We start from the raw sequence: 16,228 nt of genomic DNA on the forward strand, positions 1-16,228 counted from the left end.
CAGGTCCTCAAAGGTGGTGACTGACAGTCCCTGGACCTACTGCTCAAAGGTGGTTCTGAGCCCGTCCACCATGTCATTGTAGCTGTTGTGAGGTCCAAGGTGAAAGGTCTGGAACTTTTTTTGGTACACCTCAGGAGTCAGCTGGTATTTCCTTATCAGGGTCTGTTTGATGTCCTCATAGTCTCCATCTTGGTCTCAACGGAGAGAGGCGAGCACCTCCAGAGCTTTGCTTTGTAGCCCTGGGGTTAAATATCAGGCCCACTGGATATAGGCAGCTGGTACCGCCTGCAGGCCTTATCAAACCCCCGCAGAAATATGTCCTGATCCGCGTCCTTGTCCAAGACAGGAAAATGCTCAGGACAGGGTTTAATGGTAGAGATATTACTGGACTCACTGGACAGTGAGGTGGATGGCTCCTTCTGGAGTAGGGCTGACGCCAGCTGGTGGTCTGTCAGTCTGTCTCTCTCGTGTCTCTCACTCTGCTTGATGCTTGTCTCTCTCGCTCATGATATTGCTGAATGAGCTTCAGTTGTGCTTCGCAATTGTCTGTGTCGAGTTGCAGTATGACCATCTGCAGGAGGGGGTACACGCCACCCTGGTTGCGGATGTGGCTTGCATCTATAGGTGGGACCTCTGCAGCAGCGCCATTTACGCCTTTGCTGGCCTCCCCTTCGTCATGCTCCATCAGCGCAGCAATGATCTGCTGTCTGTTTTTGCCCATGGAGTCAATCTGTTTGACGACACAGACAGCTGTCTAGCAGCAAAGGCCCCCTCCTTTCAGCTGGTTATACCAGGCCTCACCAACTGCAGCCATCATTGCCAAATGAAAGATAGGACAGAAAAACAAGAGAAGGGGGATGGGATGTAACTGCTACATGTACAGCTATGTCCCAGGTTAAAGAAAAAAAAAAATTAATAAAACACTGAGTCCGACCCTCAAAACTCTGCACAGAATTGTCGCAGGGACCGGGCAAGTTTTCAGTGATTGCTCAAACCAGATGACTAATGCTCTGTAATATCCCACCGCTGCCACCAATTGTCAAGGATAACAGACGGGGGAGTCAGGCTACGTTCACACGTAGCGGAACTCTTGCGGAAGTTACCGCGAGAATTCCGGATTCCATTCTGCGGGAAAATCGCATTTTCAATTCCCGCAATTTTCCCACGGAAAAACTAGCGATTTGCAAGCGTAATTAGCTTGCAAAATGCTAGCGTTTTCCAAGCGATCAGGAGCATCGCTTGGAGAACTAATTGACAGGTTGGTCACACTCGTCAAACATAGTGTTTGACGAGTGTGACTAACTCTTTACTACTGATACTGCCTATGCGGCATCAGTAGTAAAAAATAAAATGTAAAAAATATTAAAAAAAAAAAAAAAAAAAAAAATTGTTATTCTCACCTTCCGGCGTCCCGCGCAACCTTCCCGTCTCTGTCCACGTTTCCGGTCCTAGTAATCCTTTGCGCGAATGACCGCGAGACGTCGCGCTCCCGCGACGTCATCGCCAAAGACCGCGAGATGTCGCGCTCCCGCGAGCTCTCGATGTCATCGCGGTCATTCTCGCAAAGGATTACTGGGACTGGGAGCGTGGACAGAGGCAGGAAGGCTGCGCAGGACGCCGGAAGGTGAGAATAACAATATTTTTTATTTTAATTCTATTTTTTACAGGGATATGGTACCCACAGCCCGGAGGACAGTCTCCTCTCCTCCGGACCGTGGGTACCATCCGCAAATGTTCTGCTTACTTTTCGCATGGTGGGCACAGCCACATGTGGGAAGTAAGCGGAGCAATGCAATCCTATGGGTGCGGGAGCGCCGCGATTCTGCTAAATTAATGAGCATGCTGCGTTTTTTACCGCAAAGCGATTCCGCCGCGGAAAAAAACGCAGTGTTAGCACAGCATTGCGGAATCCCATAGGATTGCATGGGATGCATATTTTTGGTGGCAAAATTGCGCGTTTAAAACCGCCGCGAAAACGGGAAAAAAACGCTACGTGTGAACTCAGCCTCACTGAGGTCCTCCCACTGTTACCAGTTTGCCAGGGAACAACACTCCGCCGCTTCCAATCATCAGGACAATTGCGCAACTGGCTGACGTGTGATGGACGAGGCTGCGGCTGCTTTCACTATCAGGCCGGTTATTGGTACCGTATGGCTTCGAGCAAGTGGAACAAAGCGACTACATTTTATATTTAGTCCAGAAAGGTAGGCAGTGTTTATAAAAATATACAAAGATGATACAAAATGGGAACAAACAATACAGTATATACACTTACATTAAACCTGATGTCACAGAAATGGCGCAGATCTTAGCAGAGAGGAGAACTCTGATTAGGAAAATGGAGGACTCTCACAGCGCACATTGTCTTCCAGAAATGAACTCTGATTATAATTTGATATTTCATTTTATTAAATAAAAGTCACCCCCTCTTACTTCCCCTTTGGTGACCACCGAGGGGCTGGTCAATGGTCAACCCCCAATTTCCAGGATATCTTCGCCCCTGGAGGTCCCAGGCAGGAGATAGTAATGCCATATTTCCTATCATGATTATAGCTTTCCATAGATAGGAAACATAGCATAAATAATGTCACCCATCTGTCCATTATTAATTTGGGGTGATCGGAAGGCCTCACAGCAAATGCATTTAATTTTACCACAATAGGACCTACACATGTCACAAAATAACAATATACAGGACACCGGAGCCGGGGTGTCTGACAGTAACCATCCAATGATGCTTTGAAAAGAGGACGCATTACCTCTGGAAGTGATAGATTTGTCACTTCTCAGCCCCTTGAATGTACATACCATAACATAAAAGGGTTAACGAAAGAGAAGTACTAAACCTGATGTCACGGAAATGTCTGAGCTTAGAGAAGGGAAGCACTCCGATTAGCACTGATTATAATTTGGCACACACAGGCACAAAATGCAAAGATTGAGGCAATGTCTCCCCTTATATCTACTTTCAGAGGTGATTTCCATATTGCCCACACTTATTACTTGCCACAGGTGAGTGAGAACGAGCATCAAATTCTGGAAGCAAAGATGTTACCCACAATTCTGGAAAGGGGCAACAGTTGTATCCAGACCATTTTGGGGGTTTGTGTGAAATTGTCTCCAATTTGCCTTTTTTTCTCATTTTTTGTGTTCCAATAAACACAAAGGAAATAAACCTGACAATAAGAAATGCTGGGAACTGTGATAATGTTCTAGGAAGAGACGTTATCTTCTGGGGCAATTTCAGAGGTGCACTACTCTTGGCCATGTCTATATTTTACAAATACAAATCTGAGAATTGTGTCGTGCATTTGTATTCAGTCCCCTGGGTCAGTACTTTGTAGGACCACCTTTCTCTGCTGTCAATGCTGCAGCCTTTTGGGGTCTGTCTCTTCAGCATTGCACATCTACTGTAGAGGTGACATTTTGCCCTCTCGCTCGCGCTCAGTGAGATTGGATGGAGACGTGTGATCAGTAATTTTCACGTTTTGTCATAGATTCTCTGGGATTTGGGTCTGGACTGTGACCAGGCTGATCACACATATGAATATGCTTTGATCTGAACCCTCTATTGTAGCTCTGGCAGGATGTTGAGGGTCACTGTGCTGCTGGAAGGTGATCCTTCGCCCCAGTCTCAGTTCTTCTGCAGGCTCTAACAGGTTTTCCTCAAGGATTGCCATGTATTTAGCTCTGTCCATCTTCCCATCACCTCTGACCAGCTTCCCTGCCCCTGCTGATGAAAAGCCTCCCCACAGCATGATGCTGCCACTACCATGTGTGAAGGTGGGGATGGTATTTTCAGGGTGATGTGCTCTGTTTTATGACAGGATCAAAGGCGTTGTATGTGACGGCAGATATGTGTCGCGGAGATTGTTTCTTCCATGGTCTGAAACCCATAGGTTTCTCTCCAGCATGCTATGTGCTGAAGGGGTTAATCAGCTATTATCAGGGACTGGGTTTTTGGTGAGTAGGTGACAGATAGGCGGGGACACCTACTCACCATATCTCCACCTCAAGGGTGTGGCTGGGAATTTAAATATTCAGCCACTGTTTTCTTTCTCTGTTGTGTGTTTGGAGAGGAGAGACTCCAGACGTGGCTCCAGGAGGAGCTGAAGGCACATGGTGGTCTGAGTGGGCGAACTCCTCAGATAAAGGACTTTACTATACTTTATCTTTTGTTTTGCCATTATGCAGAAAGACCATGTTTACTTTGCTGCTACGGTTTATGTTGTTCCATAATAAACCAGCAGTTGATTTACCACAAGAAGTGTTCCTATGTCTACCTCTGAAAGCACCCAAGTGAGTCATCCCCTCATATTTGGTGTTTCAAATGCGGGCAACGATCCAGGAACACGCATTGGGGCTCTGGACAACTGCATGTCCTGGGTAAAATCTGCCAGCCAGCACGAGATGTCCGGCAGCATGGAGGAGCTTGTTAAACATCTGGTCCATGTTTAACAGCAGCAGCTGGCTAGTCAACAGCAGCGAGTGACGCAACAGGAAATGAATCAACTGTTGGTACAGCAGCTCCAACAGCAGCAGGGGTCGCTAACGCAGCAGATGGAGCTCCTCGCAGAGAGGGTTCGAGGGAGGCTGGCGGTCTCCTCCCCGACCCCAGGTGATGACTCATATGTCCGGAAAGCGGTAAGATGAGCCATGCAAAAGATGACCCCGGGGGTGATGTGGAAGCTTTCTTGTTTTCGAGAGGGTGACTAAACCAGAGAAACTTCCGGCAGAGCAGTGGGTGGGGGTGCTGGTGCCATATTTGTCGGGCGAACCTCAAAAGGCACATTATAACTTGGCCCTCCAGGATGCCAAAGAATAAGCCAAATTAAAGACCGGAATCTTGACACACCTAGAAGTGACAATGTCTGTAAAGGCTGAGTAAGTCCAGCGCTGGGCGTATGCTAACGACAATCCCCCTCGCTCGCAGATGTCTGACTTGTTGCACCTGGTCCAAAAGTGGTTGCAGCCAGAGACTTCCACTCTGGCCCAGATGGCTGAGCGTGTGGTGGTGGACAGATTCATCCACTCCCTTCCCAGGCCAATAAAGAATAGGGTTTCCAAGGGTGACCCTTGGAATGTGGATGACCTAGGGCCTGCACAGTGTGTCCCAGACAAAAGCCAGGTCCCTCTGGAAGAGACTCCGTCAAAAACAAAGATGGAGGAGTTTTCCCTATGTGACAGTTGAGCCCAAATTCCGAGGTAGAAGTGCACAGAGAACTTTGAGACTGCTCAACTTAGGGACCTAACCTTAAAGGGGGCATTTGACAATGTTACCGTATGTAATGGGGTTGCTCAAGAGCCGGTGGCTGACACCAGTTATGATTGAGTCACCGTAGGAGGAAAAAACAGAAATGCTAGCTAAGTCCAGAAAACCAGAGAAGTTGGCAGCTATCGGATTGCAGACCCCTGAACCTATCAACACAACTAGCAGTAGCCGTGGGGGGTTCCTACGATGCCCTAGACCCCTCGATCACAGCCGGAGAATTAAATAGGCCTAAAGAAAGAAAGGGGAAATCTAAACTGCCCCAGAGCAGACCCCAAAGCAATAGGCAGCCCCCAACATATAATGACGGTGAAGCAAGATGAAAATGCTAACACAGACAGAAAGATAGACTGAGCAAAGACGGGGCCCAAGCTAACTAGGTAGAAAAGGACAGGAAGGCTGCTGTCTGCAATCCGTGAAAAACCCTAAGAAAATAAGAGCCAACAGACTGACAGTGAAAAAGGCCCAGAAGACGCTAGGCTTCAAAAAAGCTATGTCAGTACTCAGGAATATTCTGAAGACAGAGCTAAAGGCAAAAGGAGATTCAGCTCACCCCAGCAGGGAATGGCAGAATACAGAAAAGCAAGGAAAACAAAAAAACAAAACAAAAATGCCAACAGGCAAAACAGAAAACTTAGCTTTAGAGGAGCAGGAATCAGACTGGTGTCCTAGAAGTCCACAGAGAAATCACCCGCAGGTCAGAAGGGTGTTGGCAGCCTTATATCCAGTCCGTGACTCCACTCAGCCAGTCATCCTCATTAGGCTCAGGTGCCTGATAATCAGGCTCATTACCTTCCTTTACCACAATAGGGAGTTCACCAGACCTCAGTGACGAAGGAGAAAATGAACTCACAACACACCAGGTTCCATTACTTTGCAGTCAATGGCAATTTGTTGTATCAGGTGACCAAACTGAGGGGAGAGGAATAGTGCAGCAGCTGTTAGTCCCGGACCCTAACGGCGAAGGGTTTTAGACATGGCCCATTTGCATGTTTTGGGGGGAATTCTGGGGGCAGAGAAATCTCAGGAGAGAGTAATGTGGAGGTTCTATTGGCCAGGATGTTACCAGGAGATCCTAAATTATTGTAGATCATGTCCCACCTGTCAGATAACTGCTCCTACTTGTCACTTACGGAGCCTCTTAGTCCTGTTGCCTGTGATAGAGATCCCCTTTGAGAGGATTGCCATGTATCTAGTTGGTCTCCTAGTTAAATCTGCACAGAGGCTTTAGTACATCCTATTGGTCATGGACTATGCGACCCGGTACACTGAAGCGGTGCCACTAAGAAACTTCGGCTGAGTATCACCCAGGAGCTTGTCCATATCTTTGCTAGGATGGGCCTGCCAAAGTAGATTTTGACAGACCAGAGAACCCCCTTGAAGGCCATGCTCAAGAAGGTCATTGAGAAGGGCTGTCAAGACTGGGACTATCTGCTTCCGTTTCTGCTCTTCTCTGTCAGGGAATTTCCCCAGGCCTCTACTAGCTTCTCACCGTTCGTGCTCCTGCATGGTCGACATTCGTGAGGGTTCCTGGATATCTCCAAGGAAACCTGGGAAGCCGAGGTCACACCACACTGGAGCGTCATTAAGCATGATGCCCAGTTGCAGGAGAAGATGGCGCACGTGATGTCTATCATGAAGGAACATCTTCTCCAGGCACAGGAGGCAGTTCCATCCTGGGGACCGCATTGTAGAGCTTATCCCCACATTGGAGAGCAAGTTTCTAGCCAATTGGCAAGACCCATACGAGGTGGTGGAAAATCTGTGTGACATGAATTACAAGGTACACCAGCCCGGTCCCAGGAAGCAGTACCAGGTCTATCATGTGAACTTTCTCAAACCATGGCAAGATCGGGAATTGCTGGAAGCCCCTTGCCCGAGAGCCCATCCCAAAGCCAAAGTGGAGGAGGACACAATTCCAAAGACACTTATGCCGGCCCAGAAGGAACAGTGTCGAGAACTGCTGCAGCAGAACTGTGACCTATTCTCAGAGTTGGCAGGGCGCACACAGGTAATGGAACTCAACGTATTAACAGATCCGCTTGTAAGGGTGAATCTCAAGCCTTATAGAATCCCCAAAGCACGTCGGGAGATAGTATGAAAAGAGGTTAAGAGAATGCGGCCTTCTCGATGCCTGATGGGTGTTGCCTGTACACCAGAATGCCATTCGGACTGCAGAGGGCCCCAGCTACCTTCCAGAGGGCGATGAATCGAATCTTGTCTCCACATAAGAAATATGCCTACCTTCGTGACATTGTTGTCTTCAGCCCTGACTGGAGTTTGCATCTGCCAAAGGTACAGGCGATCATTGATGCATTGAGAGACTCCAAAGAGTTGTGCCATAGGGGCACAAGAGAGGCCAGGTACTTAGTCTACTTCGTCGGGAGAGACTTAATCAAGCCACAGTTAAATAAGAATGGAAGTGGCCGCAATCGCTCTCCAAGAAGCAAGTGAGGGCGTTTCTTGGAATTGTTGGGTATTACCGGCGGTTTAACCCAAATTTCGCGATAATAGCTGCGCCATTAATGGATCTCCTTAAGGGCACCAAGTCGCCGATGGTGAAATGGACTCCTGAAATAGAGGTGGCATTTCAGGAGCATAAGAGGACTCTGTGCATGCATCTGTCTCTAGTCTCACCGGACTTTAGCAAAGAATTCACGGGCCAGATAGATGCTTCAGAAGTCGGGTTGGGAGCGCAGCTGTCTCAGGAAATACATGCAATATCCCATCCTGTATCTGAACCGGAAACTCTCTTCCAGCAAGAAAAACTACACACTTGTTGAGGAGTGCTTGGCCATAAAATGGGCCGTGGACACACTGAAGTATTACATTCTAAGCCATAGGTTTAAGCTAGTATCAGACAGACCATGTCCCTCTGAGATGGTTAAGAGAGAAGGGTAAGAATGCCCTGGTGACTAGGTGGTTCTTAGTCCTTCAAGATTTCAGTTTCCACGTAGAGCCTAGGCCAGGGAAGTTACATGGAAACGCGGATGCCCTCTCCCGAATCCCGTTTGGTGTCTTAAGGTGCCAAAACTCCTGTCTTTGAGGCAGTGTGGGTGTTGTGGTTTGGAAAGACTCCATCCGGTGGCTCCAGGTGGAGCTGAAGACACGTGGTGGTCTGAGAGGGCAAATCTGTCATATGTTATCTTTTTGTTTTGCCTTTATGCCAGAAAGGCCATGTTTATTTTGCTGAACCCTGCGATGGTTTATTCTGTTCCACAATAAACCAGCAGGTGATTTACCACAAGAAGCGTTCCTGTGTCTACCTTGGGAAGCAGGAACCTCTCACAATATACACAGTGTACCGTCAGCCCTGTGTACCCACACATATATGTAGTAATGAGGTGTGGTACCACCTCACCCTCTGGTGGGGGCAGTGCAGAGTGCAGGCCCTCCGTCTCTGGGGTGCTGCTCATTATTGGGGCCCCCTACACTCGGTACCATCCTGACAGGTTTCTCCCCAGTGCCGCTGTGTCAGCCTCCTCTCCTCTGTCTCCGGCAGGGATGGCGCTCCTCTGTACCACTCCAGCGACAAGAAGCAGCTGCAGAGAGACATGAATCGCAGCGTTAAGGTCAACGGCCAGGTGGCACTCCCTCATTTCCCCGTGAGTACGGCTGCAGTCTGGGACCGCAATCTATACCAAGGACCGCACAGACTTCTGGGTAGGGGACTGCATTAACAAGACGTCTCATGAGATGAGGGGCTCTAATGTTCGTGGTTCTGTCATGTCTGGCGCTCTCGGCCACGTTCTCTCCATCATCTGTCTCTTCTGTCATGATAGACGATTACTGTCTTGGTGTCTCTGTAGGCTTCCATGTAACCTCAGCCTCTTCCTTACTCTCTGTTTCCGTGACACTCACTGCTCCATCTCTGCAGTTCTCTGTCTCTCCCTATCTCTCCAATCCCTTCCCCATCTTTCCCTGTCTCTCCCTCAGTCTCTCTGTCCATCTCAGTTCAACTCAAATGAGCTTTATTGGCAGGACTAAGTACATGTTAGCATTGCCAAAGCAAATGGTGAAAATAGGGGAATGGAGGGTAGGGAGGCATATAGAGGTCCAGGACATATCAGTGCCAGGGATTTGTCTATCCCACCACTAATACCAATATGTCAGGGATTCGGGGGGAACGTTTGCCCCCCAGTTGTCAGGAATTTATATATTATATACAGTGCCTTGCGAAAGTATTCGGCCCCCTGGAACTTTTCAACCTTTTTCCAAATATCATGCTTCAAACATAAAGATACCAAATGTATTAAAAACCTTTGTTACTATAAACCTTCTACGTGCCATATTTCTGGCTGTGGGGCTCAAAAAGTGACGGCAGGGGGATTATATTATCTTTCTTTTAAGACCAAACATGACGTCTCGGTGTTGTACTGGAGGGCAGAAATCCTTTCCTCTGTGTCTGGTGGACGCACAGGCTGCAAAACGTTACTGTGTAGCCCCAATTATACCGATTCTGAAAATGTGTCCTGTCGCTCAGATTATTGGAAGTTATTTCATTTTGAACAAAGGGAACTTTACATGTTGGAGGGAAAATCCGCTCTGAAATGGTCTGGGTAATGAACAGCTACTAGAGGAAGGGAGGTGGGGATAGTTTCACACAGGCAGAGGGGGGTGTGTGGCTGCACTGTGGAGATCAGGGTTGCACTGTACAGACCAAATGGGGGTGGGGTAGCAGGAGCACTGGAAGTGTACATAGGATTTTAGAAATTAACTCATATTTTCCTGACAATCAGGCTCCTTTTAGAGGATAGGTGCATGTCCAGGGTGGGGTGTAGAAGTCCAAGATATATCAGCCTCCTCTTAGTTTGTGGCAGGCACTGACATATTCCGCTGCTATGGCCGCTGCACTTTCCTCTTCCCGCAGTATTATTGGCAGTTTCTTTTCCTCCTCCATGGAGGAGAAGTCTGGGAGGAGATCAGTCTCTTGAAGTGAGTGTCCCTCACTGCAGAGTATTTGGGGCACCTCAGCATCTCTCCCTCCATATCTCTTTCTCCATCTCTCCCTCAGTCTCTCTGTCCATCTCTTCCTCCGTCTTTCCAGTCCTGTCTCTTCCTCCATCTCTACCTTCGTCTTTCCCTCCGTCTCTCCAGTCCAGTCTCTTCCTCTGTCTCTCCATTCCTGTCCCTTCCTCCCGTCCAGTCTCTTCCTCCGTCTTTCCAGCCCTGTCCCTTCCTCCGTCTCTCCAGTCCTGTCCCTTCCTCCGTCTCTCCAGTCCTGTCCCTTCCTCCGTCTCTCCATTCCTGTCCCTTCCTCACATCCAGTCTCATCCTCCGTCTCTCCAGTCCTGTCCCTTCCTCCGTCTCTTCAGTCCTGTCCCTTCCTCCATCTTTCCCTCTGTCTCTCCCCTGGCTCTTCCTCCATCTCTCCAGTCCTGTCTCTTCCTCAGCGTCTCCCTCCGTCTCTCTCCATCTCTCACTCTGTTTCCCTCCGTCTCTCCTGTCCTTTCTTTTACTCAGTGTCTCCCTCCGTCTCTCCAGTCCAGTCTCTTCATCTGTCTCCAGTCCTGTCCCTTCCTCAGTCTCTATCTCCTTCTCTGTCTCTCCCTCTGTCCATCTCTCTCCGTCTCTGAAGTCCAGTCTCTTCCTGTCTCTCCAGTTCAGTCTCTCCAGCCCTGTCCCATCCTCCATCTCTCCTCGATTTCTCCGTCTCTCCCTTCGTCTTTCCAGTCCAGTCTCTTCGTCCATCTTTCCAGTCCAGTCTCTTCGTCCGTCTTTCCAGTCCAGTCTCTTCCTCCATCTCTCCCTCTGTCTCTCCAGTCCTGTCTCTTCCTCAGTCTCCCTTCGTCTTTCCAGTCCAGTCTCTTCGTCCGTCTTTCCAGTCCAGTCTCTTCCTCCGTCTTTCCAGTCCTGTCTCTTCCTCCATCTCTCCCTCTGTCTCTCTAGTCCTGGCTCTTCCTCAGTCTCTCTCTCCATTTCTTTCCTCCAACTCTCCCTCTTCCATCTCTCCCTTCGTCTCTCCAGTCCAGTCTCTTCCTGCGTCTCTCCAATCCAGTCTTACTCCGTCTCCCCAGTCCAGTCTCTTCCTCCGTCTCTCCAGTCCTGTCCGTTCCTCCTTCTCTCCCTCTGTCTCTCTTTCCCCCCCCGGTCTCTCCTTCCGTCTGACACCCGGTCTCTCACTTCTGTCTTTCTCAGTCTTTCCTTCAGTCTCTTTCCCCATCTCTCTTCCTCCATTTCTCCAGTCCTGTGTTGTGAGCTCATCTGTTCATTCATCTTTTGTGTCCGAGGATCTCCCTCTTCTGGTGAAGGAAGGTAGTGAGGCTGATTTAGATGAAAGAAACCAAACACCTGATCAGGTTGATGGTGACTGGGTAACGGGAGCTTCAGACTGGATATAAGGCAGCCGACGCCCTTCTGAGTCGCTGGTGATTTCTCTGCTGGATTCTTGGAGACCAGTCTGATTCCTGCTTCCCAAAGATAAGTTTTTGCTCTGCTATTGAACTTATTAGTTTTGGTTTTGTTTACTTTGTTTTTTGGAGTTCAGCCATCCCCGGCTGGGGGTGTGCTGGATTCTTTTTCCTTGATCAGTGTTCTCTTTTGCTCTGCTTCCAGAATATTCTGAGTGCTGATATAGGGTTTGAAGTCTAGTGACTTCAGGGTCCTTTTTGCTTATCAGTTGTGTTGGTAATATTATTAGCAGGGTTTTTACGGATTGCAGACAGCAGCTTTTCTGTCCTGTCCTTTTTAGTTAGCTTGGGCCCCATCGTTTGCTCATCCTATCTTTCTATCTGTGTTAGTGTTTTCATCTTGCTTTACCGTCATTATATGTTGGGGGCTGTCTATTGCTTTGGGGTCTGCTCTGGGGCAGTTTTTCTCTTTTCTCTCTTTAGGCTTATTTAGTTCTCCGGCTGTGACGAGGTGTCTAGGATCACCGTAGGAACACTCCACAGCTACTGCTAGTTGTGTTATAGGATTAGGGGTCTGCAATCCACTAGTTTCCAACCTCTCTAATTTTCTGCGCTGAGCTCGTGTTTTGTTTTTTCTTCCTCGGTGACTCAATCATAACAGAATCACCAGCCATACCGCAGATTCTAGGGTACTCAAAAGCAGGAAGGAATTGTTTAAAAAAAAAGTGTCAGAATTTTATTTTTTGTATATTTTTTCCTCTTTTTCTCTGAGGCCGTAGGAGGAATATATATTTTTTTTCTGATGGAGTTTAAGCAATTGTCTGATCGTGTGGAGCAGCTTGCTGCTGAAGTGCGAGGAATTTCCGCCTATCTTGCTCATTCACACGCTGCTGAACCAAAAATCCCCACTCCTGATGTGTTTTTTGGGGATCGGTCTAAATTTTTGAATTTTAAGAATAATTGTAAATTATTTCTTGCTTGAAGCCTAACTCATCGGGGAGAATTGTCATCTCTTTGCTGCGCGGCGATCCCCAGGATTGGGCGTTTTCTTTAGTACCAGATGATCCTATTCTAACTAATGTGGACGCATTTTTTCAGGCATTGGGATTGTTGTATGATGAACCTAATGCGATTGATCAAGCTGAAAAGACCCTGTTGGCATTGAGCCAGGGTCAACATTCTGCAGAACTGTACTGTCAAAAATTCCGAAGGTGGGCGGTCCTCACCACTTGGAATGATGGTGCCTTGGCAGCTCTCTTTCGGAAGGGTTTGTCAGAAACCGTAAAAGATACTATGGTGGGATTTCCTGTTCCCTCTGGTCTTGACGATTCTATGTCATTAGCCATTCAGGTTGATCAGCGTTTACGTGAACGTAAAATTATACGGGAAATGCTGCCATCTGTTGAACAAATGTCTGAACCTATGCAATGTGATAGAGTTTTGTCTAGGGCGCAACGTCAGGAGTTCAGAAGGCGTAATAAGCTGTTTTTTCTGTGGAGATGCCTCGCATATTATTTCTGTCTGCCCTAAACGAGAGAAACGTTTTGCACACACATTTGCTCTAGGTGGTGTACAACCTAAGTTTCTTCTGGCAATTACTCTGATCTGCTCCCTGTCCACATTTTCTGCTAAAGCCTTTGTGGATTCAGGCGCAGCCTTGAACCTAATGGATTTAGATTTTGCTAAATGTTGCGGTTTCCCTATGACACCCCTGCGGACGCCTATTCCTTTGAGGGGGATTGATGCTACTCCTTTGGCGAAGAATAAACCTCAGTTTTGGACCCAGGTGGTAATGCGGGTCGCCCCAGACCATCAAGAAAACTGCAGATTTTTGGTGTTGCATAATACCATCGTGCTGGGGTTCCCCTGGTTGCAAATCCATAATCCAGTTTTGGATTGGAAATCTGTGTCTGTGGTGAGTTGGGGTTGTCGGTGTGCTCTTAGTGACACTCCTGTTTTCTCCACCTCTCCCCAGTCGCATGAGGTTCCTGACTATTTGGCTGATTTTTATGATGTGTTTAGTGAAAGTCTGCATCTTTGCCTCCTCATAGGAGTTATGACTGTGCAATTGAGCTGAGTCCGGGGTGTAAATTTCCCAAGGGTCGACTTTTTAATTTATCTGTACCCGAACATGAGGCTATGCGTTCTTATATTAAGGAGTCGTTGGAGAAGGGTCATATTAGACCATCCTCTTCACCCTTGGGTGCTGGCTTATTTTTTGTGGCCAAGAAGGATGGTTCATTAAGGCCTTGTATTGACTATCGCTCCCTTAACAAAATTACTGTTAAATATCACTATCCGTTAACCCTGATTTCTGACCTATTTTCTAGAGTTGAAGGTGCTTGCTGGTTTACCAAGCTTGACCTCAGGGGGGCGTATAATCTGATTCGCATTAAGCATGGGGATGAATGGGAGACAGCGTTTAATACTCCGGAGGGACACTTTGAGTACCTGGTGATGCCTTTTGGGCTCACTAACGCCCCTTCTGTCTTCCAGTGCTTCATGAACGATATTTTCCGGGACTTTGTGGATAAGTTTCTGATCATCTATTTGGATGATATTTTGATCTTTTCCAGGGATTGTGACTCTCATGTGGAACATGTTCGGACTGTGTTCCGGATTTTGAGGGAAAACTTCCTGTATGTTAAGGGATCGAAATGTCTTTTTGGTGTACAGAGGATTTCATTTTTGGGATTTATTTTGTCTCCGTCAACTATTGAAATGGACCCGGCCAAGGTACAGGCCATTTATGATTGGGTTCAGCCCACTTCTTTGAAGGCTCTCCAGAAATTTTTGGGTTTTGCTAATTTTTATCGTAAGTTTATAGCCAATTTTTCTGTTATTGCCAAACCATTGACTGATTTGACTAAGAAGGGCGCTGATTTGCTGAATTAGTCTCCAGAAGCGGTTTCTTCTTTTCAGGAGCTGAAGCGGAGGTTCACTTCTTCTCAGGTTTTGCGACAACCCGATGTCTCACTTCCATTTCAGGTGGAGGTGGATGCTTCAGAGACTGGTGCAGGAGCTGTTTTGTCCCAAAAAGATCCTGTAACATCTAAAATGAACTCCTGTGCTTTATTTTCCCGAAAGTTCTCTCCTTCGGAACGCAACTATGATGTGAGGAATCGAGAACTGTTGGCCATGAAGTGGGCATTTGAGGAGTGGAGACATTGGTTGGAGGGAGCTAGACATCAAGTTGTGGTCCTCACTGACCACAAGAATTTGATCTACCTTGAGTCGGCTAAACGCTTGAATCCGAGACAGGCCAGGTGGGCCTTGTTTTTCACACATTTTGATTTTGTGGTCTCCTTTCTCCCGGGCACTAAGAACGTTAAGGCTGATGCCCTCTGTAGGAGTTTTTTGGCCGATCCTCCTATTGTGACCAAGCTTGCTACCATCTTAGGTGAGGGGGTGGTTCTTTCTGCCATCTCGCCTGATTTGAGACGTGCTCTGGAGAAGTTTCAGGTGGATAAGCCTGAGCGTTGTCCCAGTGGTAGGTTATATGTTCCTGACCAGTGGAGGAGGAAAGTGATGTCTGAGGTTCATTGCTCCGCGTTGGCTGGTCATCCAGGTATTTTTGGTACTAGAGATTTGGTGAGTCGGTCTTTTTGGTGGCCTGCCTTGTCTTGTGATGTCAGAAATTTTGTGCAGTCCTGTGGGACTTGCTCCCGATCTAAGCCTTCTTCTCGTTCTAGTGGGTTGTTGATGCCTTTGCCGGTGCCCAGGAGGCCATGGACCCATATTTCAATGGATTTTATTTCTGATCTGCCTGTCTGTCAGAGGATGACTGTTATCTGGGTGATTTGTGATATTCTCTAAGATGGTCCATCTTGTACCACTCCCTAAGTTGCCATCTTCTTCAGAGTTGGTGCCCTTGTTTTTGCAACAGGTGGTTCGCTTGCACGGGATTCCTGAGAACATTGTATCTAACAGAGGAGTTCAGTTTGTCTCTAGATTCTGAGGACCTTTTGTTCCAAGTTGGGAATTCAGTTGTCCTTCTCTGCATTTCACCCTCAGACCAATGGGCAGACGGAGAGAACAAACCAGACTTTGGAGGCTTATTTGAGATGTTTTATATCTGCTGATCAGGATGATTGGGTCTCATTTTTACCCTTGGCCGAATTTGCTTTAAATAATAGAGCCAGTTCTGCCACTTTGATGTCACCCTTTTTCTGTAACTTTGGGTTTCATCCTTGATTTTCTTCAGGGCAGGTGGAGTCCTCTGCCTGTCCAGGGGTTGACACTGTGGTGGAAAGAATGCAGCAGATTTGGGACCAAGTGGTGGATAAGTTGTCTCTTTCCCAGGAAAAGGCCCAGCGGTTTTCTAACCGGCATAGGACCATTGGTCCCCGGTTTAAGGTGGGTGATATGGTCTGGTTGTCATCAAAGAATATCTCTATGAAAGTGGCTTCTACAAAGTTTAAACCTAGATTTATTGGACCTTACAAGATTTTGGAGATTATTAATCCGGTCTCTTTTCGGTTGGCTCTTCCTGTCACATTTAAGATTCATAATGTGTTTCATAAGTCCTTGTTGAAGAGGTTTGTTGAACCAGTGGTTCCTATGGCGGCACCTCCTGACCCTGTGTTGGTTGAAGGTAACATGGAATATG

General features: G+C 47.6%; 1 protein-coding gene across 1 annotated transcript in view; it reads left to right on the forward strand.

Annotated features, from left to right (window-relative positions):
- The window catches only part of AXIN2 (axin 2), an 80,502-nt gene that overhangs the window by 42,488 nt on the left and 21,786 nt on the right, over window positions 1–16,228 (forward strand). The window contains exon 4 of the mRNA XM_073579749.1: window positions 8,772–8,874. Coding sequence (XP_073435850.1) covers window positions 8,772–8,874 — 103 coding nt within the window. The remainder of the gene's footprint in view (window positions 1–8,771; window positions 8,875–16,228) is intronic.

The sequence above is a fragment of the Dendrobates tinctorius genome, unplaced genomic scaffold, assembly GCF_039654945.1.
Source record: "Dendrobates tinctorius isolate UK_male_01 unplaced genomic scaffold, ASM3965494v1 ptg000063l, whole genome shotgun sequence".
In the NCBI taxonomy this organism is placed as follows: Eukaryota; Metazoa; Chordata; class Amphibia; order Anura; family Dendrobatidae; genus Dendrobates; species Dendrobates tinctorius.